Source organism: Cavia porcellus, unplaced genomic scaffold (genome assembly GCF_034190915.1).
Source record: "Cavia porcellus strain 051 isolate PalLab524CR breed Dunkin Hartley unplaced genomic scaffold, mCavPor4.1 scaffold_27, whole genome shotgun sequence".
In the NCBI taxonomy this organism is placed as follows: Eukaryota; Metazoa; Chordata; class Mammalia; order Rodentia; family Caviidae; genus Cavia; species Cavia porcellus.
Genome location: NW_026947510.1, coordinates 40,884,584 through 40,910,217, shown reverse-complemented (window position 1 = coordinate 40,910,217; position 25,634 = coordinate 40,884,584). Strand labels below are relative to the sequence as shown.

At 39.7% G+C, this 25,634-nt stretch overlaps 1 protein-coding gene across 2 annotated transcripts in view; it reads right to left on the bottom strand.

The window, feature by feature from the left end:
• Positions 1-3,358: 3,358 nt before the first annotated feature.
• Positions 3,359-25,634, bottom strand: part of Ptpro (protein tyrosine phosphatase receptor type O) — a 212,393-nt gene continuing 190,117 nt past the window's right edge. For both annotated transcript variants that reach the window (XM_013153129.3, XM_023565300.2), the window contains 8 exons: positions 21,144-21,234; positions 19,318-19,394; positions 18,629-18,763; positions 18,315-18,437; positions 13,552-13,706; positions 10,910-11,045; positions 5,976-6,096; positions 3,359-4,631 (listed from right to left, as the gene is read on the bottom strand). In XM_013153129.3, the coding sequence (XP_013008583.2) occupies positions 5,992-6,096; positions 10,910-11,045; positions 13,552-13,706; positions 18,315-18,437; positions 18,629-18,763; positions 19,318-19,394; positions 21,144-21,234 (822 nt within the window). In that variant the 3' untranslated portion in view covers positions 3,359-4,631; positions 5,976-5,991. The remainder of the gene's footprint in view (positions 4,632-5,975; positions 6,097-10,909; positions 11,046-13,551; positions 13,707-18,314; positions 18,438-18,628; positions 18,764-19,317; positions 19,395-21,143; positions 21,235-25,634) is intronic.

The following is a 25,634-nucleotide window of genomic DNA, read 5'->3' as shown; positions in this document are numbered from 1 at the left end:
TATCAGACCTCTTGAAGACAGTCACAAAAAATGATTTCCAGAAGTAGTAATAAAAAAGTAGTAAGAATACAGTGTGTTTAAAGTGAGCATTTTAAGGGAGATTAATGGCAATGTTTTTCACTGTAATAAATTTTTAAAAATTTAAAGAGCCACCTTATATTTTGATCATCCCTCGCAAACACCGTCTTTGCCACCTATGAGAGAAGCTGGTCCTCTCTCTCCTCCTACCCTGCAGCTGTAGGCAGTGACACACACTCAGCACCCTTTTCCTATCATGGGGACGTGGACGTGAGCTTCAAGCCTATATCCACAAGGGTACAGACTCACAATTCTTAAGCTAGTAGGATCCTTAGGCGTATAATCAAAAGGAGGAAATGGTTTCTGAAAAATGAAAGGACAGGTTGACTTGTGAGACAGTGATTCCAGAAATGTCCAGGAGAAGAGAGCTCGTGATCTCCCAGGGAGCGTATGGTTCAGAGCCTGCGCTGAGTCAGAGAAGAAGGCGAGCTTGGTAACTCTTGCCAAGGAGGAGGAGAGTCTCACACCAGGCAGGGTTCCTGGTAGGTGACAGAAGCAATGACTTTTTGATCTTCTGATATATAAGCCTCTGGGGAAAAAGCTTATCATCAAGGTGGGAGAAGCACAAGTTTGAGCCTAGCCTGGGCTGTGGAGTGAGAGCCTGTCTCAAGGTAAAGGAAAGGAGAAAGGAAAGGAGAAGAGGGAGCAGAGGAGGAGGAGGAGGTGGAGGAGTAAGAGGGTCAGGGGTATAGGTCAGTATGCAGCCTCCAAGTTCAATCCTAAGAACTGAAAAAAAAAAAAAAGCTTATCATTATATTGGCTGTGGGCATGGCTGGTGGGAAGATATAATGAGAAGGTTTCAGGACATAAAAGGAAAAAATGCTGAGAAAAACTTGACTGATACTCTCTCTGTCCTTCCAAGAACAACAAAACTGATAAACATCTCTTAAGAAGCCAGCATGTTGCTCCATTTGTGCTTATCATGGTGCCTAACATTACTGCAAACGGCCAAGAAATCTTCTGTCTGTTGATTAACTGCTTGAACAGGATTAAACATTTGCTGAATGAATTAGTAATCTCTTTAATCCAAATTGAACAGCCCCTGTTTTCGTGGGTTTTGTTACCGTGACCTGTTGTTTTTGTATATTCTTAACAGTTCTGGTGACCCTGCCTGGACAGCTTTCAGTCTGCTGCTATGCTTTTCACAAAGCAGCTCTCAGAACTCAACGTTACACTCCGTCTGTAATCCAGTGACCCACCAGGATAAAGCCTGTGATAAGCTCCTGCCGAAACCTAAAACAAAAGCCCTCCTGTTCTAGAAAGCCAGGGGTCAGAATTGTCATGGCTGAAATTTCTTCCACGTGTTTCTGAACTAGGTTGTTGAAAATCACGGGTAGAAGTTTTCAGTTTTGCATGTTATGTTTTCGTTGCTCTGTGACCCCTTTGCCATGCCAAATGTGGTATTCAGTCATGGGCATGTCCTTGTGCCAATACCAGCCTCGAGGTCTGTGATCTAGGAAGCAAGCCAGCTATTTGAAGCACATTGCATCAGACATTTCCCGAGGTGCAAAGGAAGGCCTCCTTGCTAGAAAGCAGGGGGAATTTTGGCTCTTACAAATTGGACTCAGTAATTCTAACTCCTTGGCTAGGGGCCAGACCTCCAGCAAGCAGATATCATGTGACCTGCAGAAAATTCAGATGCAAAGCTGCAGGCTCCTGCTTTTCAGGTTGATGCCACAAACCCTTTGGGAGCTATGTCAACCTTTTGGGGATGGGGAACAACTTTTAGGAGAGGAGAGGCATGACATCTGACATTGAAAACATTTTGGTAACTTTTCTAATTTAAATTTTAGGGGCAACTTTGTCTTGGCAGAGGGAAAATTTAGATCTTGGATTACAAAAAAAGGCTACCCCAAAATTGTTGCTGTCTGTCACATTTTTTTTTCTTTTCTAATTAAAAAATATCGCACAATGTGTAGTGAGAGATATACTGTGGTTATTAAGTTTATAAATTGGGCTGTCATGGCAGTTTTTGAACTAACTTCTTTTGCAGCCAAAGAATTTGAATTCAATAGCACTTAAAGGTAAATATTTTGTGGTCCTAAAGACTTGGGCTCTGTGTGTCACACAGGCTATTTGAATTGCATGTGCTAATATCTCTGTTCATTCAGCACAAATCACTGCTCAAATGGATTTTTTTAAACCCAGTTAACCACAGAGATTCCGGAAGCCTCACTTCTGGATGCTAAATTTGGGTGCTGGAGTAGAAAGAGCTGGTTGGCTTAGTTTTAGGGGACAGAAGAAAACCAAAGACTAAACAGTACCTTTGAGTAAATTATCACATCTAATACTCAACCAGTAAAGTATGAAACTCTGAACAAATCATTCTACAGCTTGTTAATGCAATTCAGCAGAGATAAGCTCCAAAGTCATTATCAGGATTAAAGCCCAGGCCTTTGCTAGTTGAGGACGTCTTTCCTACTTGTCCAGACTGAGAAGTGGGTGAAGGGGCGGCTTGGTGACTGCAGAGACCCTGGAGAAACAGTCTCATAAAGCGCTTCTCTGTGCCCTTCCTGTGATGCAACCTCTGAATCTTCAGTCTAAATTCAGGGTACTCCATCTTTTCTTTTGGGAAAGCTAATCTGGCCTTATTTGATCCCTACCATGAAGGGTGCTCAAGGAAAATATGAAATATTTATGAAGTGCTTTGTTTCATGGGAAGTCACGTTCCAGGCAAGAAAATTTCTGCAAGCTTCGTTGTGATGGTACTGGAAATGTACATCAGCTTGCTGACCCATCACACCACACTTCCCCCCTGCCCTGTCCATGTGTGACACTCCGAGAACCTCACACATAATATTTGCCACCTTTCTTTAACTGCGTTTGTTCCTGAGAATGCAATGATGTGTTATGAAAATGACCAAGAGGGAAGATAAAAGAGTAGGGTGAGAAGAGGAGGAGGTGGCAGCAGGGAGGCATAGGAGGTGAGGAGAAATTGACAATCCCCCAGGAGCCCAAGCTGTTCACCTACAGGGTACGGACATCCTTTGCCACTCACCCTGCAAGGTGAAACTGAGCCTTGCTGGCCAGATCCTGTAAGGATCTTGCCAAGGGTTGCCGTGGCCAGGCCTTCTCAGTGACATGAGTCGGTGGGGTGCAGAGCTGTTCATCTGGCATCCTTCACCATCGCTAAGGTCACTGATGAAATTTGAAACGGATCTGGTATCTATGGTTTCATGAAGATGATCAGGTATAGGGGAGCGTCCGGGGAGGGGGTGGCAGTCAGACACACAGAGAAGCCCGGGGCCTCCTGGTAGCTGACACAGGAAGGCTCGTGATAGCCACATCACCACAGCTTGTGTTTACTTTGAGCTCCAAATGGTTGCCCGTGCCGTCTCCTGTTATGTCTCAGGAAGTGGCACAGTCACAGGCTCCACGATGCCATTAATATCCATTTTTACAGTATTCATCTCACAATATACAATCATGTACTGTAGTCATACAAAATTGGGAGAATAAAATGTTACTACTTACACAGGTTAAAAATGAAACTGAAAACCAAAACCAACACAAAACAAAAAGAAATTTCTGTGGGGATCCGTAGAGATGCTTGACAATATTACAAAAGAAAGTAGCCAAAGACTTGTCCCAGCATGCTGAAGTTCATTGCCATAACCTGATCCATTTCCAGTTCTTCAGAAGGAAAGAAAGTGCTTTGTCACAGCCTGTAGTTTCTCAGAGAAATCGCGCTTACACATAAGCAGGACAACAGAAAAAGAATTGCGAACTCTAGGCACCAAGATTGCTCAGACAGCAACGGAGTTTAAGGTCAGACTTGAAACTCTTCTGAACCAGATCTGGTTTCTTGAAAAGGACCTGGGCAGTGACTTGAGTACAAAGGGCCACAGAAGAAACACTCAACAGTTAATAAGGAAGAAAACTATCAAGAATAATTAAGACAAAATTTTTTTTTCTACTCTACTTTGAGGTACAGCTTTTCATATCTGGAGTAGGAAAAAATATGCAGTTGATTTGTGGGTAAAGCCCTTCTCTCCCCATTCGCTCTCTTCGTTTCTGATCCAGTAGTTTCAAGGTTGGAGTACAGATGTATATTGTTGATTCATTTCCTTTCAAGTACAGTGATCACTTCATCACATGTGGCTGTGCCTCTTTTAAATAATGAGATGCAATTTGACACTAACAATGTATGTTCATTCCTGATCTATGGGGATGATCATTGGTGTGGGCTGAAAACAGTTCAACTTTCTGATAAAAATCACACATGTACAAAAATTATTGCACTTAAAACAAAAACAAAAACGAAATTCAACCCAACCAGCAGAGGCCAACTGAACTCTTCAGAAGTAACGTACTTCCCGCCTGCAGAAAATTCTGCAGAGCATGTCGACCTTTCTGATGTCCTGTTGAATTTGCTCCAGTAAATGTTCGGAAGTGAAAGAGTCCAAAAGACACTGTAGGCTCTTTAAGGCTAAGTCTTCCAAGTGCTTCTGTGAGATAAGATCTCCTTGGCCACATACTACAAAGCAGGGGCTCATTTTAGCCAAATGACTAATAGGACCCCCCAAATTCTGGAATGCACATCATGTTCTCTCCTGTGAACAGAGAGAGAGAGAGAGAGAGAGAGAGAGAGAGAGAGAGAGAGAGAGAGAGTCAGCAGTCTGTGGTCTCTCTAACATTAGCTGTCCTTATAGTCAACCCCACAGCTCATATGGATGGGAATTTATCCATGCATCTTCTGCTGTGTGACTCCTACTTTTTGTCAGTCTTAATGTCTTTCTAAATGCAAAGTTACCTCTATCTGTGCTTCCTTATCTTTTACTTTTCCCACTCACTCCTGCTGCTCTGTCTCTTCTTGCTAGCTACAGAGGTACGTGTACAGTACCAATCCTACCCAGCTGCTGTTGACTCATGTGTTTTTTATTCTGTATTATTCTTCCCACAACACACCACCATCTTCTCCCACTCTGTTAGAGCCTTAGGGTTAGTTTGCTTGTTACCTCACCAAGCTTACTAACACCTCCAAAATCTGATCTCTTAGTCAAAATTTGAGTACAAGGCTTGAGATATCTTCACTTTCAACTACATTTTCCCCAAATGGATGAGATTAAGTCATTTTCAGACTCTACTATTCTGGGATTCTATTGTCAAAAAAATTTTTTTTGAGTTTCCATTCCAGGTCAATCTCCTTTATAATCCTTTATAAGCCTTTTAATCAATAAAATGTTTGCACAAAGTATCTAGGTCATAGAGTTGGATAGTAGTACCCTATAGTGTGGGCACAGATTCATTATCAGAATAATTTAGGCTCTGGGTAGAGGGGATGGAAATCAAATCATTATGAGTCATAGAAGCTACTCATAGTAGTTTAGACCTGGAATGTCCCCTGGAATCTCATATGTCAAAGACTTGGTCCCCAGATGGTGGTATTATTGGGAGAAGGTATAAACTTTAGGAAGTGGACTAGTTGGAGGGACTGGTCACTGGGGACATGCTCTTTGGAGGGTATATTGGGATGCTGGCCCTTGTTTCTCTTTCTCTGCTTTCTGACCTCCATGATATGAGAAGCCTCCTCTGCCACATGCTCCTGCTACCTCGATATTCTGCATCACAGCAGACCTAAAAGTGAATGGGCAAACCATGGAGCAAAGCCATAACCCGCCCCCCCAAAAAAAGTTCCTCCTCTTAAAGTATTTACTTCAGGTATTATGTCAGAGCAATGGAAAAACTAACATACTCTTGCTTATTACTTCCAACACCCAGCTACTGAAGCTCAGAGATCTCCTGTGTTTTCTCCCACAATCCCCCCTGCATGGTCAAGAGTGGCACAGAGAGACTAGTGTGACTCAGAGCCAACACAAGTGCTTCGTGCCATCCCGTCACACCCCCGCCCAACTGCTCTCAGGCAGGGTGTCCACAGCGGGCTCTTCTTTACTTACTGCTCCAGATTCCAAACTAGGACTTGCTGACGTTCTCATATATGACGTCACTGATACAGAACTGCTGCTTCTTCTTCATCCACATCAGCTGCACACACTGGTGGATGAAAATGTACTGCTCCTGCGGCAACAAAGGACACAAACGTGTTTCAGAGCAACCGATTTTGTGCAGTGCTGCATGTGCAAAGATGAAACATTTGAATACTATGACAGCCTTAATGACGAGGAGCTGATGTCAAAGGAAACGATTTTCATTATTTATGGAGATCATTTTGCAACTAGAAAATACAAGATAATCAAATGTAAAGGATTTCTAAAAATAACATGACTTATAACATCACTACTTTTCTATTGTTTTACAGTGGGAATGTCTTTCTTCAAACTCATTGAAGTATATTAAGCAAAGAGTATGTTTTTAAGGTGCACAATATAGTGATCTGATATTGTGAAATGATTATCAGAAACTAATTACCGCCTACATCACCTCACCAAGTTATTTTATGTTGTTGTTACTTTGAGAACACTGAAGATCTAATCTTAGCAAAGTCCAAGCACACAATAGAGCATGGTTAGCGAAATACATTAACTACACTAGATCATGACCACATTAAGGCTAAAGGTAATCAATATGCAATTAATAAGTCAGTAGTAGTTTGAGAAAAGTGCAATAAATTTCAGGAAGTTTAACAAACTAAACAAATAAAAATAGGAAAATATAGATTAATGCCTCAGTTAGTTGAGGAAAGCAATTTCTAAAATTACAAGCAAAGGAATAAAGTACAAATAAAAAATTCAAACTATAATGTGTAAAAAAATCATAAACAGAATGAAATAAAGGGTAAGCCATGAACTAGAAAGGAAAATATTTTTTTAAATTATAGCAAAATATTAATTACTTTGTTTTTGTCAAAATTCATAGAAATCAGTAATATATGCAAATAAACAAAATAAGCAGAGTCTTTCAACCACTAGGCAAATATTCCTAAGGAGAAGAACTCTTTCATTTTATTATTAATGCCTAATACTTCAATTATACTTATTAAATGACTTCGAAGTAAACTGACGAAATCTTAAAACTGAGGAAATATTAATGCTAAACTGAACACTGATTTTTCAACCATGAAGTCTATAAAACTGGAAAGAAAAATATTTTGAGTTTGTTGAGGCAGTGTTTATTACATACTGTTAGTGGGGGTAAAATATTTAATAGAATGCTAAAAATGGCATTGACACACAATAGTAAAAAGTAGAAAATTGTAATTTAGTATTCTATATAAAGGTGACTGGTTTCAGTAATCAATGGTATATCTATAATGAAACATTAGTTGTCCTTAAGGTGAGATTTGTAAGCTTCAGGTGATTTGCTATTTGTACATAGTAAAATACTAAGTGAAAAATTAGCATGTATAAAGACGTACACATACATATATCTTTACATATTTACATAACATTCACAACATTGTGCTCATGTGCCACATCCATATGAATACAGTTGTATGAAAGTTATGCTTGAATGAAATCAATAAAATGTAAGGGTTTTGTGTGTGTGTCATGAAGTAGGGTAATTTCATACTTTTTCTCCTTTTTCTTTATTTCCCAGTTTCTCTATTAAGTAGTACCATTAGATATAACCTCCAAATAAGGCCCCATCCAGATGTCCAAGGATTTTAAGAAAGCTTTTATACAACAGGTTTACACAGAGGATAAAACACTGCACACCTCACTAGATTGGCCCCTCTCCTACTCTGTATTTTTAGCAAGCTTCGGAGGAAGCATTCCTCACGTTGGAACAGCACTGCAGCAGCAGCTGAGTGACCTCTGTGGTCCTGCTGTGTGACTGCACGGTTTCTGCTGTTATGGCTGCCCCAGGAAAAAAGAACACCAGGATGGCCTGGGTGTTCACTCCTTAACCACTCAGTGGATGAAGCTTGTGTCCAAAAATTTTTAAAAAGACCAGAGGAAAAGTAAATGAAAAACTATTTTTGGACACATCCCTGAGAGACCGTGGGAAATCTAAGCTGCCCATGGAGAGGTCAGTTTGCTGAAGGCAGAGCCCTAACTGACCTCCTGATAGAGGCTATTAGAGGAAAACCAAACAAAATGTTTGGTAACAGCAGAAGAAAGCCCAAGAGAGGTGACAGCCATCCTGAGGTGGTATTTTTACAGTTTTGAGGCACCTCTCTAGGTACTAGCATTTTGTACAGTGTACTGTACTCCATGAGGACTGGCATGCACACTTTAGAGAGCAGCGGGAGCTCTGAGAGGTGACCTGACGCGAACAGGGGTAAAGCTGAGACCCAGTCTCTCTCCCAGCCTGGCCCTCTGTGTAATCGCCTCCCTGTTCTTGTCCGACCAGAGGAGACAGTGGAGGAGGGCAGGTCAGCATCCAGTGCACAGAGCCTGTGGTGACGGTTACTGATACAGGGTCTGGGACATGCCTGAGCAAATCGGTTACTTCTGCCATTTATAGACTGAGGTGGGATCAGGGGGATGGACAGCAGGGAAGGTGTCTTAGTTACTTTTTTCTTTGCTGAGACAAAATATCCAATATCCAAAGCAAAAACAGCAAAGGTTTCTTAGCTCACAGTTAGTAGGTTTCAGTTCATAACTGGCTGGCTCCAAAGGCAGAGTGACGCAGTAGAGAGGCTTAGCATGGTAGAAACAGTTCATGGCGGGCAGGAATTAGCAAAGTAGACAAGCAAGGACCAAGAAAGCCTCTTTCTGTCCCTTATAATGTGTCCAGGTTGCTGAGATTAGGGTGGTGCCAAACTAATGTAATCACTGAGCTAGCATTGCACCATGAATCAGTCACACACACTAGATTCAGTCACCTGTGGAAAAGGCCCACCCATGACTACATGAGGCCTTGTGGGGGGCCATCTAGACACAAGCCATAACAGAAGGTTAAAAAGTTAGAACCCAAAGATGGGATGAAATGTGGTATTCAGTTCTGTGAATTATATATGTAAAGACAGTTCAACTGGAGCATGACTCAATCTTTTTATCACTTATTACTTACAGTTACTTATTAAGTTACTAAATTAGGTAGCAACAGGGTTTGAATGTGAATAGGCTGAAGTGTAAATCAATCTGTATTCAAAATAAAGGTTGAACCGTGGCGATCAGGTAAGCGATGAAACATAAAGGTCGATTGGTGCAATCTCTAAGAATTCATTACTAACAATAGAATGAATAGACAACCACAACTGGAAAACAGCATTGCAAAATCCTGCACAGTTGAGACAAGCAGTAGCTGGCACCTCTGCTCCTCTCCTGACTTTGAATTCCTCCATGAAGTCTGGGGAAGGGGAATCATACTTCAAAAAGACTTTCCCTGGAGATGTCACCCTGAAATACTGCTATGCACGAGGAAGCTAGACAGCTGAAATTTGGGGCAATAAAGGGAGAAAACAGAACATTTTCTGGGCTCTGTAGATCTGAGGAGAAACATTAATAGAGCTGAAAACAGGAAGAAGAATGGCTGAGAGAAGGTAGTTTTTAAAAAAGACACTAGGATTCTGAAGTTGAGAAAATCAAAAGAGCTATAATCAGAGTTAAAAGTATAAATTAAGTGGATGGGGCAGACAGTTTATCAAATCCAAGACATAGAAGTCATTTGGCCCTTTGAAGCTTGGAGATTAATACACATAATGGGGAGGTTTAATCACATATTAGGATATAAATTTATAGAAGCCAAAGTCGAAAATACCGACTGATTAATGAAACACTATTTAATCACTAGACGCCGGGCTTCTCTGGGAGAGCAGGCCTGTAAACTTAAGCCGAGAAGGAGATGTGCACTTCCATAGCAGTAAAACTAGCAGGCTGCAAGATGCAGACTAACCGGCCTCAAGGAAGAGAACCAGATTTGATCCTAGTAGCAGGGAAACCTCGGGATGCCGGGTTTCCCCCTCCAAGCTGGCGTGATCGTGATGTGGTCAACACACTGGAGGACAGGACCGGGAAAACAGGATGGAGGAAAAGTAGAAAGACTGGGAAGTTGGGCCCTGTACGGTGAAGAGCTGGAGAAGGCAGCGGCCACTCCAGGCTTTCTGAGTTATGCTGACGTCTAGTGGTGCTGCTCGGGAAGAGCAAGAGGGAGACCAAGGTTTTTTATTTTTAATTTTTATTTTTATTTTTATTTTGTTTACTCTGGTAGTGAGAGGTCCGGGCAGGGTACGTTCTGTTCTCCAACGTGCCTCCCACACACACTCCTCCAGGATAAGAGTTACATTCCGCCAGAACCAAGTCTGTAAGTCGTGAGTACTGCTGGGCGCCTGAGGTTATGAGCAGACGCCTGGACCTGAGTTTTGCGCGCACACAGGAGCCGCCCTCTGCAATCTGCAGCTCCTGCAGACCAAGCACCATGCAAGACCTCCAGGCAGGGAGGCTGGGGAAGTAGGGGGCAGCGGGCACAGGACACTTCCCCGGATGCCTGAGGTTAAACTAATAAATCTTTTCCTCTGCATGAAGGGATCTGGAAGTATGGATAGATTTGGAGGTGACGGAGGATGAGAATCCTTAAAATCAGACAGAAGGAACCTATCCAACCGATGGGATCATCATCAACAATGAATCAGGACAGACAGTCTCATGGAGAAAGAACCGAGGACAAATTTACCTGAGTTCACACAGCGTCCACTTGGTGGCAATGGCTCAAATCAGTTGTTACCTTCAACTAACTCGTTTCTGTCTAACTGCAGACCCGTCCAGGGTAGGTGATGCCAGCCAAAGTGTCATCACTGGGCACTTTCTAGAGGCTGATCTCTAGCGATTTCTTTTTCATTTTGTAGGGGTTTCAACACACACAACAAGAAGATGCAAAATGCAAACGAAAAATAAATTGTGACCGTTGTTTTGAAACATGAGGTTGAAACATGGTAAGTTTTTCCATCAAGGGCAAATTTGAAAGTAGGTATTTATGACATTCTTACCTCTGTCTGTACCATAGACATCCGGTATGACCTCATTTCTGATACCAGCCCTAAAATGTCCACAAACTCGTGATCCCGTATGTGCTGTAAGAGTCTGTCTAGCGCTATGAAGGTCCCCGTGCGCCCCACGCCAGCGCTGCAGAAAGAGGTTTGGACTGCATGTTAGACAGTAAACTGAGGTTTCTTTAAAAAAAAAAAAAAAAAAAACCAAAAACCAAAAAAACTTCAGGTAGCACCATGAAGAGGATCAAACCCCTTATTATGTTTTCCACCTCTCTCAGTTTTAGAATGCAGTTGTGCTTGGAAACCTTTTGATGTGGTGTATCTGATGATTACTGCTCCCTCTGAGGAGAGAGGGGTCTGCGCCGCCTTGGTCACACACACCTTGAAGAAAAGCAATGATTTCTTACTGAACACCCTGGACAGGTGGTCCCTGCGGTCAAGGAGCTGATATACATAATAGTGTCCCTTATTATGAATAAATCCCTGAGTTCATTCCCTACACCCAGCTCAGAAGCCTAAGGGAGGTGCCCTGGGGCCATTAGCTATCCTTACATCTTCACCCCTAAGATCAGTTCACCATCATGGACCTTCTGTACAGCACAAATTCCCCTCCAGTGGTCCATGGCCTGCTATAATCTCCCAGAGATCTTTTTGGTAGTTAATTGCTTTATAATCAAATTAAATACTTGGGTTCAGTGTCATCCAGTTCCCAAACCCAGTCCCCACAGGTTGAAGTGGACTCATATGGGCCATCCAACTGCCCACTCTGTGCCTGGGTCAGTGTTAAAGTCCAACTGCTCTTCTCTTCCAATCAGCCCTAGGAATGGAGAGCCAGAGGATTCCAAACTCTGGATTATAGTGAAATGTAAGGAAAAGAGAAAGTTGGAACCAATTTATATGAGACATGATTGAAATACACAGTGAATGTTTAGATTTTTAAAAATGTATGGCAGTAAATATAGATATTCCACAATTCTCGCCACTTTCTAACGCAGTTCTGGAATTCCTCTTTATTGGACATCTTTAGCTGTGCTATTGTGGCTAATTCAAAGTCTTGAATCAATATAAAACATTCAATTTTAATGGTCATTTTGCCTTTGAGGAAGAGCCAGCATTCACATAGTGCCAGATCGGGTGAACAAGGTGGATAAAGAAACAGTCTAAGCTTTTATGAGCCTGACTTTCTATTGAATAGCACTCGGTAGCAGCATTCACTGTGTTTTTGATCATACCTTGTAAAGACAATCATGAAACTCCCAGAAATGTCTTAGAAAGTAATGAGGATGATGTAATAAGTGCTTCCAAAGTGAGAAGATATATTAAATTAAAACGTCCACCATAAATTGTGATCATACCTGGCATATGGGATTTGTTAGAAGACTCCAACACTAAGATCCCTGAGTTAAGAGTTTAGCTTGTTTTTTCTGCTAAACAACTCTTCCCTCCCACACCTTCTTAGATAAAATGATCTGCCACCAAGCGAACACCTGTGAAATCTCACCCAGAGCTGTACTGCTAAGGGCTGTGATAGGGATGTATGCGTTTGACCCAGGGATGAGCAGCTTTAATTTCTGCTCTTGGGAGCAATCATCTTGAGAAGAGATAATCTCAGTTATTAAAGGGTGGCTTTTAAACTGTGAAGCCCTAAGGTGAGTTGACAGCAGTAATATCCTCTCTACAGAAATTGAATTTGTGTAGTTTCCCCATTTCCCCAACACAGACCCCCCCCCCACATATTTACAAGCTCACACATACTCACAACCTAGCCATTCTAATTTACAAAGGCCAGTAAGCTAGATCTTGGATTATAGATTTTATAGATTTAGCTGCTTAGGTTATCTTGGCTCCCAATGCGTCCCTTAACATCTCTCTCCCACTGTACATCTGCTATGCAGCCAGGCAGTATGTATGTCTCCTGATCTTTTGAGCTGCATAAAAATTTTATAATGACACTATGTCATAGGAATAGCTAGTGATGGAGCTCTGTTTGCTTAGAGAGAAGGAAGGTTTAAATCCAAAGGTAACCCTTCCCGTATGTAATTAGTGTGTGCTTCCACTGTTGATAATACAGTGGATCATTTCTCCCCTTTTATTCTACTGTCTAAAAACTTAGCAACAGTATTGAAGAACCACCTGTAACAAACTTGTCTCTTTTAATATGTTGAATATTTTTATTTTTTCTTTCATCTTGCTTTTATTTCTACTTATGTGCAGCTCTGTTAAATTCTTTATAATTTTACCTTGTATGTATCCAGGTTATAACCTTTCAGAGTCCTTGATGGACAAAGGGCAGTTAAGACCCGGCCTTTGCAGTCTTGTGTGTCTGGCTGTGAGTGTTAATTCCTCCACGTTCTAATTATGTGGATCTGTGTGAATTCTTTCATCTTACTACTCCTCAGCTCTTTTTTCCCCTCAGAAAACTGAAATAAAATCTATCTCATAAGGCACAGATATAATATTCATAGTATAAGTAAAGCATGTATATAATAAAGATGTCAGTTAACCACAGATTTAAAAAAACCCCATTCATTTATGATTAAATCATATTAGAGTTTTATGGAATGATGGGCTATTTCTTTAATTAAAAACAAACAGAAAACTCCTTTGTATGTGGCAGAAAGTGCCTGGGGTGAGGTTACCTGCAGTGAATGATCATGGGGCCTTTGCTCTTGGTCGCTTGCTGACGGACCACATGCACGAACTGCAGGACACTCTCGGCCGCATTGGCTGTGGGCACTCCGTGATCAGGCCACGCCGTGTAATTAAAATGCATCACATCCTGCATCTCATCTGCCTTTGGGGAAAAAAGCCAAAACCAAGCATTAATCTCTCAGCTCTCTGTCAGCATGGCTCAGGTCTCCACTGACACACACAAGAATGGGACAGAAAGGTAAGACCACATTCCATCCTGGTCAGTACATTTCTTTCCAGCTTTCAGCTGTGTCTGGCATAAATTTGATCTTGAAAATAACATTAATTGGATAAAGCTTTCAAAGGTAGGGCAGATATGCTAATCTGGGCTTGTATAGTTAGGGACACGAGTATAAGCAGATCAGGGTTTGTATCCCGGCTCTGCTGTTTAGAAGCTTTTGGCAATGAATTAAACACTCGGAAGATGCAGTTGGTGCCCTACTTAGACCCTTTACCAGTCTGGTGCTCCCCTTTTCCAGCTGCTGCTAATGGCAAGCTGTACCATTTTTCTGAGTGTTGTCCTCTGTGATGCAGAGCTGCCTTGCTGGAAAATGCCAAGAGTTTGATTTCCCTGCTGAAAGCAACCCGCGGATAATGACTGACCTATACATGGTACAAAATCTAGCCCCTGCACCAGGATGATGCTACTCATGCTCCAACAGCCTCCGTGGCATCTGCCTGAGTGAGCCCCCAGGGCACTCACAGCTCTGTGTGACTTTTCCCTCTTATTGTGCTTCCCTGGACTCCTAATAAATAGTTTACCCAAGAGTATGCTTTAAAACAATCACTTATGGAGCATCTCTATCTTGAGTTTTGAAACTAAGAGACATGGTCCCAAACAAGACTCCCTGAGCGTCAGTTTTCTCAAGACTAAAGAGGGCCTAATGATACTGGTAACAAAAGCTGTTGTGCAGATTAAGCGTGGTTGTGTTTGTGAAGGGGGGGTACACGTTAGAAACTGTTGCTACTATTATTACCAACAGCTCAGTTCATATAGTCCATTCAGAAAATCTTTAGGAAATAGGTCTATTTTGGATATTAATCCCATTCATATTAACCTACACATCAGATATATTTCTAATCCCTGAAAACTGAGTAAATATTAGAATGTGGGTCCTTCAAAATCAACTCTTTCAAATCTCCACTAATTTGGAAAAATGACTTATTCTTCTCTTGTCAAGTGCCAGAAAAATTCTAATGTCTAATTTCTGAATTAATCTAATGTCTAATTTCGAGTATCTGATTCACCCCTCACCCCTGAAACTTGCTAAAGGACTATAATACCTTGAAGGAATACTGTATCATAACTGAGGAGAATTTGGCGTGGCCGTGAGTTTGGCTATGACTTTAAAGCTAAGAATTTGGCTATGACTTTAAAGCTAGCTGTTCTTGAGCATGGCAAAATTTACAAGTAAGTTGATAATTGTATTAACAAAGTATGTAAGTAAAATAAATAAGATTTAAAAAAATAAAAATGTCATCACTTCAGATACACCGATTGTCCCCACACACCCCTGGAAGCAGGACACATGCTTCACCAGCTCTGTTTAAGGGCTGTTTCTGAGACACATGGAGCATAAAGCCTACAAAGATGCTGGCTGCCTCACTGCTGTTTGTAGAGACTGTCAAGAAGTAACTCATGTGTAGTGAACTGTGCAGAATAAGTTATTCAGCACTGCAAGGATTTGAGGATACTCAGCCACTAGATAATTTGGGTTTTCCAAAAAGGTTCATAAAAATGTCAGTCCTGTTCAAATTCTAACCATACATAAGACTTGGACAATACATGCTTAGTAGAGTTAACTTGCAAATGTATTCAGCCAAAATGTGCAAGGGTATAAAATCAAGGCTCCACTAAATTGTCATTAATCTCTTCACAGCCACAGGGTCAGGGTCCTAGAATTGCTAGCAGCTCTGCAGTTGAATAGTAAAGAAAAAACTCCTTGGAAACAAACAAGTTTTTGGTGATCTGAGTCTCCAGATCTTACTCAGTTAATATCAAATTTCAAATACTAGAAAGTGCCAAGTTATGTGCTATGGTCATTCTCTTCCTTTCTTGTTAAGTGAGAAAATTTTTTTTGTATTTTTCTTAGGTATCCCAAATTCCTCTTACTCTAATTTCCTTATCTATAGAATTTTATCTTGTGCTTGGAAAGTATACACATAGTAATATAGAATGAATAAAAAAGTGTCTTTGCAAAATTGAAATAAACAGAAAAATATATTTGTTAGCAGAGCACAATGTTCTTTGTTTGATGTAACCATTGTAGGAGCTCAAGATTTAGATTGTACATGCTTGTGGCCAAATGGGGGCGCCTTGGCACCAGATTTTGTCACCACTGTGTGAATCCCTTATAAGCAAACATTATTATTCAGTGTTTTATTTCCATTGCTCAGTCCTTTACATGTTTGTCATTAAAAAAAAAGGTCACCATTTATGACCAAGGACAAGAAACATGTCATTGGCTATGTACTGATGTGACTCTTCTTTGTCAAGGAAATAAACATGGAAACAGATCTATCTTATGCTCTGTAATGTTTTTCTCCTAAGAAAAGATCTATTTTTTTTAAGAAGTTTTCACTATTTTTATGGCTAACACAGCCAAAAAAGCAAGCTTAGTTTGAATGTCACTAGGATTGTGAAATATTTCCTCTGATGGGAAGTCTGTTGACTTATATAGTGCTTTATTATTCTTTAAATAATTCATTCACTCATTTATCCATTCCACAAAGATAGAGTATTTGCTTCTAAAACTCATAGTGTCCTGGGGGAGGCATACAGGAACAGAGAATTATATCCATAGTGTGGTGATGGATTAGTGTGCGTGAGATTACGAAGAGAGGAAAAAGCTAATGGTCTCTGAGACCACGGACTGCTCCATAAATGATGTGACATTTGAGTGGAAGCTGTGTTTGAGCAGGCATGTGCTTGGGGAAGGAAAAGGTAATTTAGAGAAACATAACAGCATGAAACAGAGTTGGTTAACTACTGTTGGTTGATAAGTGATCAGTTTTTGTAAACATCAATATAGGGATAGTTACTGATGCTCATGTTACTGATATGGGCAATGTTTCTATTATTTATACTAATGGTCCACAAGATCTTTCTGGAGAGGGTCAAAAAGTAGTAATTGTTTGTAGCTTTTTTGGAGACAGAATCTCACAATGTAGTTCAGGCAGGTCTAAAACTTGTGGCGATCCTCCTTCCTCAGGCTCTCAAGTACTGGGATTACAGGCTTGTACCGCATATCTGATCTGTAGCTCTTTGTTATGGTTTATGTCTAGATGTCCCTTCAAGCCTTATGTGATCATAGATGAGGATTGTCTGAGGTGTATGAATCTAGGGTGTGCAGTGCTGGAAGTGTGTGATGCTGGTATTGAAAGTGTGGTTACTAAATTACTTTGCTGATTACTTTGTTATAATTCTGAGTGTGGATATTGGGAAGGCCAACTCAGCCTAGCACCACCCAAAGAGCAGGTAGCCTGGAAGGGACACACAGGAGAAGCAGGATGCTGCTGCTTTGCCATTTTGTTGCTTTGCTTCTTTTTTCCTGCCATGGAATATTTTTCTTCCATGATCACCCTATGCCATACCACTCTGCCTTGGAGCCAGCCAACTATGAACTGAAATCTCTACAATCTGTGAGCGGCAATCAACTCTTCTTCCATTAATTTTGGGCATCAGATATTTTGTCTTAGCAACAAGCAAAGAAACTAAGACATCCGTGCAGTTTTGGTTGCAACTATCCAAGCTTGATATAGCACAGTATCCATAGCCAATACATAAATGAAGCCCCTGCTCCAATAGAGTGTTCTTTATGGACTGAAATTTGAATCTCATGTAATTTATGTATGACACATTCTTCAAATTTTTTCAGTCATCAAAGCATTTAAAAGCCATTTGTGAGTCAACTTAGTATATAGACTGCTGTTTGCTGTCATCTGGTCTATCATGAAGGGTGTTTCTATTCAGGGAAGCACACATCAACACCAACACCAACATCAACAACAACCCTCCTATTAAATCTGCCTTAAACAAACATGTATTCGTAGATGATGCTAGTAAAAGCTCTATATTCTGTGGACTGTTTACAGGTAGATGATGACTGATGCTAGCACCTAAGCCTGACAGAAATATTCAAAGACTTGTCATCAGAGAGGCAGCTGGCCCTTCAAGAAAAATAGATTTTTCTGAGATTCTAATAATTAGAAATCAATAGCACTTTAAGAGTGATGTAGAACCATGAATAATAAGGTGTAGAAGTACCTTCCAAATAAAACCAAACCAAAACAAGGCAAGAAAGAAACAAAACCTAGACTAGTAAATCACGGCTTAAGTGTTTATAATTTAAGTGTGCCTTGTGAATACTAATCAGGCTGATATACATATAGTTAATATGAATAATGAGACTTCTCTCCTCAGCCATGCTTGGTAAGCAGTGATTAGCAGAGTCATTTATTGCCCTAGGCTAATTTGAGATGGATTAGTACAGACTTTATTTCATCTCCTTGGTCTACCAGACCAATATTCCATCTATACCATACTCTATAAAATAGGGAACAACCCACTAAAAGTAAAATGTTTTTGTCAAAGGAAGCAGAGTTGCAAAGCCTGAAGTGCAATTTGTCATACGTGGTGGTGGGTTGGTCTCTGGACACCTGGAGTGGGGTGGGTGTGGTGGTCCACCTGCATTTCCACTTAGAGACTTACATAATTGATCCGGAAGTGTCTGCGAGCCCAGTCATCTTGTTCTTCCTCTGAGATCATCTCCACAGTGATGTCTCCATAAGCTATGGGTTCTTCTGTGAATGGCCAGTAGTGATCACACTTTACCTGGAGTGAAAAGAATGTAAGCTTTTAAAATTAATGATTAAACAATAAACAAATAAACAAATCAAATCCATATAGGACTATCTTGAGGATGAAACATTGAACAGTATGGTGGTTTCTGTTGTACAGTAAACATTTGATCAGCGGTAGTGGCTGGAGCAGATGCTGCAGTGAGAGTCTGATTAGGTACGCACCCTCCTTTTCTCATTACACTGAGTGAGCATGACAATGATCTGAGACTTCTGTTGCAGGACCATCTTCCAGAAGTCATTTCTGGTTTCAGGCAGTGGCCCCTGGGTGGCAATATACTCTTGGGGTGTGTTATATCCCTGAAAGATAAGTGATAAAGTTATTTAACCTGCTGCTGTTGACATCAAATGTTAATTCTACACAGTGGGGAAAACTGACGATTGACTGATAATATAACTGTCAAAGGCTCACACACCTATATAATGTTTTTCCTCTCCTGGATCAAAGAGGCAGTCAGAGTAATTGTCTCTAAAGCTCTGTGCTTGTCTGAGAATCTATAAAGTCATATCCATATCTTTTGCAACAACTGCTATCTTTTTAGGTATTTCAAAAACACAGGTATTTGGATAAGTAGTTGCTGAAACTTAAGTATCAACACAAAAAAGATGTTCTCTAGCATGATTATCTACTTTTTTTTCCATTATCCCATTGGAAAGAAATATGAACATTGCTGATTTATGGAGTTTTTCACCCTGTTTATTCTGAAACAGACTAATGGAAACTGTTCTTGGAATTTTGTACGGAGAACTCTCTTTTTGACTCTTTGGCACTCCCAGGGAGCTGTGACAATCTTGCATTGGCTGGAACATTATAGTCTTCATCATTGGGATGCCTGACTTTTTTGGCTACTTACAGGAATATAGTTGGCATTGATATAGTCTGCACCCTCTTCTTCATTCATGGAGACCAGTCTCACTCGACTGAAGTCATCTGTAAAGAATAAGGCAGGAATACAGAAACAAAATTAGGATGGAAGTAAAAATGATTTTGACGCTTTCAATCCAATATCAAGTCAAATCAGTCAGTGACAGAGTAGGTAGATAATTTATTATAGCCTGGTATTTATAAATCTTATTCTCTTGTCTCAACAAATACATAAATATCCCCCAACTACATTTTTTTCTATATTAGCTCTTCTGTTCTTAGAAGAATTATGTTTATATTTTGGAGAGGTTGTGTAGAATATTTACTAGAACTAAAATATCTGAGATTTTCATTTCATCTAGGGACATACAGAGAACTAACTAGGTCTTGGTAGGCCTAGAGAGATACATGGGCTTTTAAATAAATATTTTTAAATATAAATTACTTTTATTTTTTGGTGCTGAGGATGGACACCAGGGCATTGGGCAGGCTAAACATGTATTCTACCACATTTTCTATTGTATACATTTAAGATATACAAAATAATATGTATTATATAATATAATTTATATTTATACACATAATTTATATACAGTCATACATAATTTGTATTTTATATAACATGTATGCATAATATATATACTTTGTATATATATGCATATATAAGTATGTATTTGATTATGACAGCCATGGAAATTAACATATTGATCATCTCACATAATCATTTTTGTGTTTTTTTGGTAAAAGTACCTAAAATCTGCTCTCAAATTTTCAATATAGTATATAATATTATTAAGTATAATCTTCTTGGTGTACATTGTCCAGAGTTGTTCATCTTTATGTAACTATTTGCAAACTCAAAATATCTCTCCATTCACCCAACCACCATTCTCCTCTCTGTTTTATGTATTTGAGTTGTTTTTATGCACTCTAGATCTAAGTGAAATCAAGCAGTACTTTCCTATGACTCTGCAAAGGCAGTCATTTCTCTTTATTTTAAACTTTGTTAATTTCAGCTTGCTGTTTTTATTTTTAGGGTTAGGGTTATTTTTTTCCTTGAGCTTTTTCTGTATTGTACTTCTGACTTCTTTCATTAGATGATTTGATCATTTTTGGAGGGGTACTGGGGATTAAATTCTGGGCCTATGTGCTGAGCTATATTTCTAGTTTTTTCATATTATTTATTTTGCAGCAAAGTCTCTCTAAGATGGTGTTTGAATGGGAAGAGAAAATTCTGCACTTTATGTGTGAAGTGTTATTGTTGTAATATTACCTAATTTTACCTAGAAGCTTTATCAAGGATAGAGTTCTTTCTAGACTGTTGGTTGCCCCATTTCCCATTTCCCCATTCTTAGTCCACTTGGAGTGAAGCAGAGTGAAAAGAAAATCTATATGGAAAAATATTTTAATTGTCCTGTGATTACTTTATATTCCTTTCTTTTTTGAGTATAGTTTTTTATTACAAGATGCCAAGCAACAACAAGACGTTGCCTTTTCCTATTCATGGAAATTGTTTCATGAGAGCTCAAATGATCCAGCCCCTAATTTGGCAAAGACTTCAACTCTAAAGGGTCAAATGGTCATTTTTTTCTCTTCAGATACAATTCATATAAAAGCATAATAATAAAATCTTCCTCTATCTGAAAGGAACTAATAGTGTCAAGTATTAGTGAGATCACTGCAATGGTAGAGAAGGCCTTGAGATTCAGACCACTGGTGGGTCTGGATGAACACGGGTGAAATTGATTAACCTTCAATAACAATCCTTTAGCCTTTAAATGACATGATTACAACCAGCACTGCTGACCATCTTACATGGTAGGATGTTTGTGTAACGGTTTTTACATCGGTTCAGTGGAAGATCTGCCGCAAAGTGTGGAATATCCAGTCCAATCAATTTTAATTCCTGAAAACAAAACAGAATAGAGTTGAGATTCCTGTACATTATGAGATTTGGTTGGATTTATGGCTTACATTGGATTTTTGTCCACATTGGATAATTATCCACTCCCTGCATGCAATGGAATTGTAGCCCCTCTTTGCTGCATATTGTCATGGTAGCTCTTTTTTGGGGGCAGAGTATGCTTCTGCCCTCCACTGTTGCCCACCTGCTTTCCCAATGAACTTGGATAGAACTCATGTCCCATCAGAAGCTTTCAATGCATTTATTTAGTCTGTTTTGCCCTCTTGCGCTTTTGTTTTTGCTGTGAACAGGTCATGCCCATGGAAGGCGCTAGTCCAAGAATGTGGAGACACATGGGGCAGATCTCACTCTGATCCTGGTAGAGCTATCCCAGCTGCCCTACATGTCTAAATGCTACTGTAGGTCAAGGAGATGTTGAAGTTGGCTCTTATAGAGCATGTTTGCAAAAGAGCTGTGAGTACAACACGTCAGTACCTCAAGCAGCTTGGCGATCATTTGGAAATCTATGTAAATAACACAGGCTGTGGAGAGTTTGTAAACAGAAATGCTTTCTGTGTTTGTAGAGGAATAGAGTCACTAACATTTATGCAACTTCTATAAATATTTTCTATTCAGTGAGGGAATGTAGACATCTTTCCTGCAGACCATAAACCTTAGAGAAAGCAGTAAAAAGGAGAGTAGCGATTAGTGATCAGGCAATAATCTCTAAGTTACAAAATACAGCATTTATGGTCATTAAATATCTGGCAATGAAACCTCAAAAATAAAGAGGAATTGGTGGTATTTAGGCAAACCCTTCACAGAAAGTAAAAATGTCCAAATATTTGCCTACGTGTATTTTAATAAATCTCATCAAAAATGCATGATAGGATCATTTTTATGTAAATATACAATCATCACACTTCTTTTTCTGTGGGCATTGTTCACAAGGTGGCCTATTTGAATGGTGCTCATTGGGATTATACAGTGTATAACCAATTTAGCAGATATAGTTACTTTTCTGTACAAATTCTTAAGAACTATTATTAAAAACTATATGTGACCATCTAAATGATATTACCTATTTAGCTTCCTATTTAGTCCTAGATTACCTATTTTGTCTATAAAAATATTAATTCAGGTAGTGAGAGAAGCTACTGGCCATAAATTTTATTTATACGTATAGAATGTTAATATTGTTCACAAGTTGTATTCTACGGAATTTTTTCCAACTGTCAATTTCAGGAACTAGAACTGGAGGAATACTTCTCTGGGGGAAGAGTTTTGGAGTCTTTGACAGACTTTGGCATGGAATTGGAGACGTTAAATGATACTCTGAAAGGCTGAAAAAGGGCATCTGTTTTGTCCCTTTGGATGTTGATTCAAGATCTCATAAAAATCAAATTCTTAGGTCTCCTGCTAACTTTCAAATAGAAGGTCCTGGCTAGCAAATTGATTTGTGCCTAATGGTGTTGGGTTACAGGCCTACGTCAAGGAGAATGCACTCAAGTAAAGGCTATCATTATGGCTTTACACGATCGCATCTCACGTTTCTTGGCTTAAATTGAAGTCATTCTTAAAGACAATGTCAAGTTTGATCCTCAACTCATGAAAGTAGATTTTGCCCCGTTTCCAACAAAATGCCAAGGCCTTGAGGCAGAAACTTGTCACTCTTCTTTTATAGCTGTATTTCATTTTAAAGGGTTCCCAGCAGCTGACTGTATTGTTTTTTTAAGAAACACAATTTAGCCATGGAAAACTTCAGCCAAAGTGGTATTATTTTAGACTAGTTCATTTTGACAGCTCTAGGCTTATTTAAATGATGCTTCCTTTGCTTAAATTATTTGAGAGATTTATCTTCTTAGAAAGTATCTTTATAGATAACTTGTCAAGCTATCTTATTTTGGTGCACATTTTAAACTGCTTGGTCTTGAAAAGATAGTTCAATTCTCCTTAACATCAGTTTAATTTTTGGTAAATAAGGCAAATTATTAAGCCACAACTGACCAGTTTATAGTGACTACAAATTAGGATAATTAAATTCAACAAATACTCACGCAATCCTATTGAGACTAACTGTGAAATGCTTCTGCTATGATTTTTTGCTTAGTTTGCTTTGCTTGGCTCCACAGTTTCTCCCTTCTTTGCCATTTGTGCTAACAGACCAACAACTGCCCCCCTCCTGTTGCCTGCTTTAGGGACAGACTGATAAGCCACAGGAAAAGGCCTCAGATACAGAAAAACTGGTGGAAACAGATTGAGACTGAGAGCTGGCGCACATATGGAAGCTGACTAACTGATAGAACTTTAATTGTGTGTTGCCTCCCTGCTGTAAATGCCCTGAATTGATAAGAGAGGCTTAATTGGCTGAACACTATAAATGTAAATTGGCCACGCTGAATTGCAGCAAAGCATGGACTGCATGTGTACACAAAACGCTTTGCACTCTTTGTAATGTAGCCTGTCACTAAGTGGAAAATCAAAGACTAAGTTTCCAGTTCAGGAGCTTTGCAGTTATTTTCTTTCCAACCATATGGAAATACCAGAGGCTTAAATCTTCATGAAGACAAAGTATGGGAGTGATGGCCTGAAACCAACACAAATCATTTTTAATTTCCTTTTGCCAGTTTAGTTTGCAATATAATCTATCATTCTCACCTTTTTTCTCCAGGTTATCTATAGTGGGTTAAATGTTGATCCCCTAAATGACACATATATTTTGAGTCTCAAAATTTGTGAAAGTGATCTGGTTTGGAGGGGTCCTTAAAGATTAAGCAATTAAGGATCGCAAAGTGAGAACAGCTTGGAGAAGAGGAGAAGGCCATGTGAATACAGAGGTAGAGCCTGGAGTGGTACAGCCACCTGCTGAGGAGCCCTGGGAGCCATGAGAAGCCCCAAATATTTTGCTTTGGGACCTTCAAGGGAGTGTGGTCCTCCTGATACACTGAGTTTAGACTCCTGGTATGGACAATGATATGAATAAATTTATTGTTTTAAGGTGACAAATTGGAGTGATGTGCTATAGGAACCCTAGGAATAACTGCAATCTCCCAAGCCAGGTGGCTGACTATGTTGTATTGGTTGTGACTGAAGTACCCAAGTCTGGAAAACCAAAGTACCACCATATGCATTGTTTAGTCTGTATGGGCTGCTGTAACCAAATACCAGTGAGTGGTGGTTTAAACTGCAGATTTTTGTTTCTTAGTCCTGGATTCTGAGCAGTCTAAGTTTAAGATGCCAAAAAAGTAGATTTTAAAATCTGGCTCTGTAGGCAGTCAGGGTCTCTCTGTAGTGTTTAACTTGTCTGTCTGCCCACTTGAGGGTGGGGTACGGAGAGGAAGAAGGGGGAGGGGGAAGGACCTCACAAGTGATTCTTATTAAAAGGGCACTAATCACACCATGAGGGCCTCACCTGCATGACCTCATCTAAACCTAATTATGTCTAAAATGTCTCATATTTAAATGGAGTATCACATTGGGGTTAGGACTCAAGCACATGAGTTTTGGGAGAACACAAATGGTACATAATCTGCACCAGTATCACCTGAGAAAAACACATACTATATTCTGGTCCCTGAGAGTGCAATAGTGTCAGCAGGTGAGAACACTCGGTGTTTGCTTTGGTTGGACATTAAAGTCAGATAAGCTAGATTTACATACAGCTCATGTACAGCCCAGTGCACTTGCAGTGAAATATTGAGTCCATAGCAATTAAAAGATCCAAGGGAATTGGATGGTGTTGGGTTATTTTCAGGAAAATGCAAAGGGAGAAGAAAGGATTTAGAAGAAGCTACCTAGTAAGGTACTGTGTTAGTTACCCAGGGCTGCCTTTATAACAAAGTACAACCAACTGGTTGGCTTCAAAAAATGAAAATGTATTGGCTAAAAGGTTTGGAGACTAGAAGTCTGAAATCAAGATGTCCGCAGGATCACATGGCTTCTGTTGACTTTAGTGGAAATCTTTAATTACTTTGCTTTGCTTACAATGCTTTATGGTAAATCTTGGGTATTTCTTCAGTTGTAGATGCAAACTCCAGTCTCTGCTCTGGTAATCACAGGGCATTCTCTCTCTGATTCAGTCTCTCAGTTTGTCTCTCTCTGTCTCTGTGTCTCTGTCTCTCTGTCCATATGGCAGTAAAAAAAATAAATTATGTTCTTAACTAATTTCATCTTCAACAATCCTATTTACATTCTTTCTTGAGTGAGATGATATCTCAGTGTTGTTTTACTTTGAATTTCTCAAATGATCAATGATGTTGAACATTTTTCGTATATTTATTTTCCATTTGTATTTCTTCATTGAGAATCGTGTATTCATCTCAGTTGGCCATTTTTGGATTGGACCTTTAAATTTTGTGGACCTGATTTTTTGCAATTCTTTATATGTTCTAGATAAAAGTCTT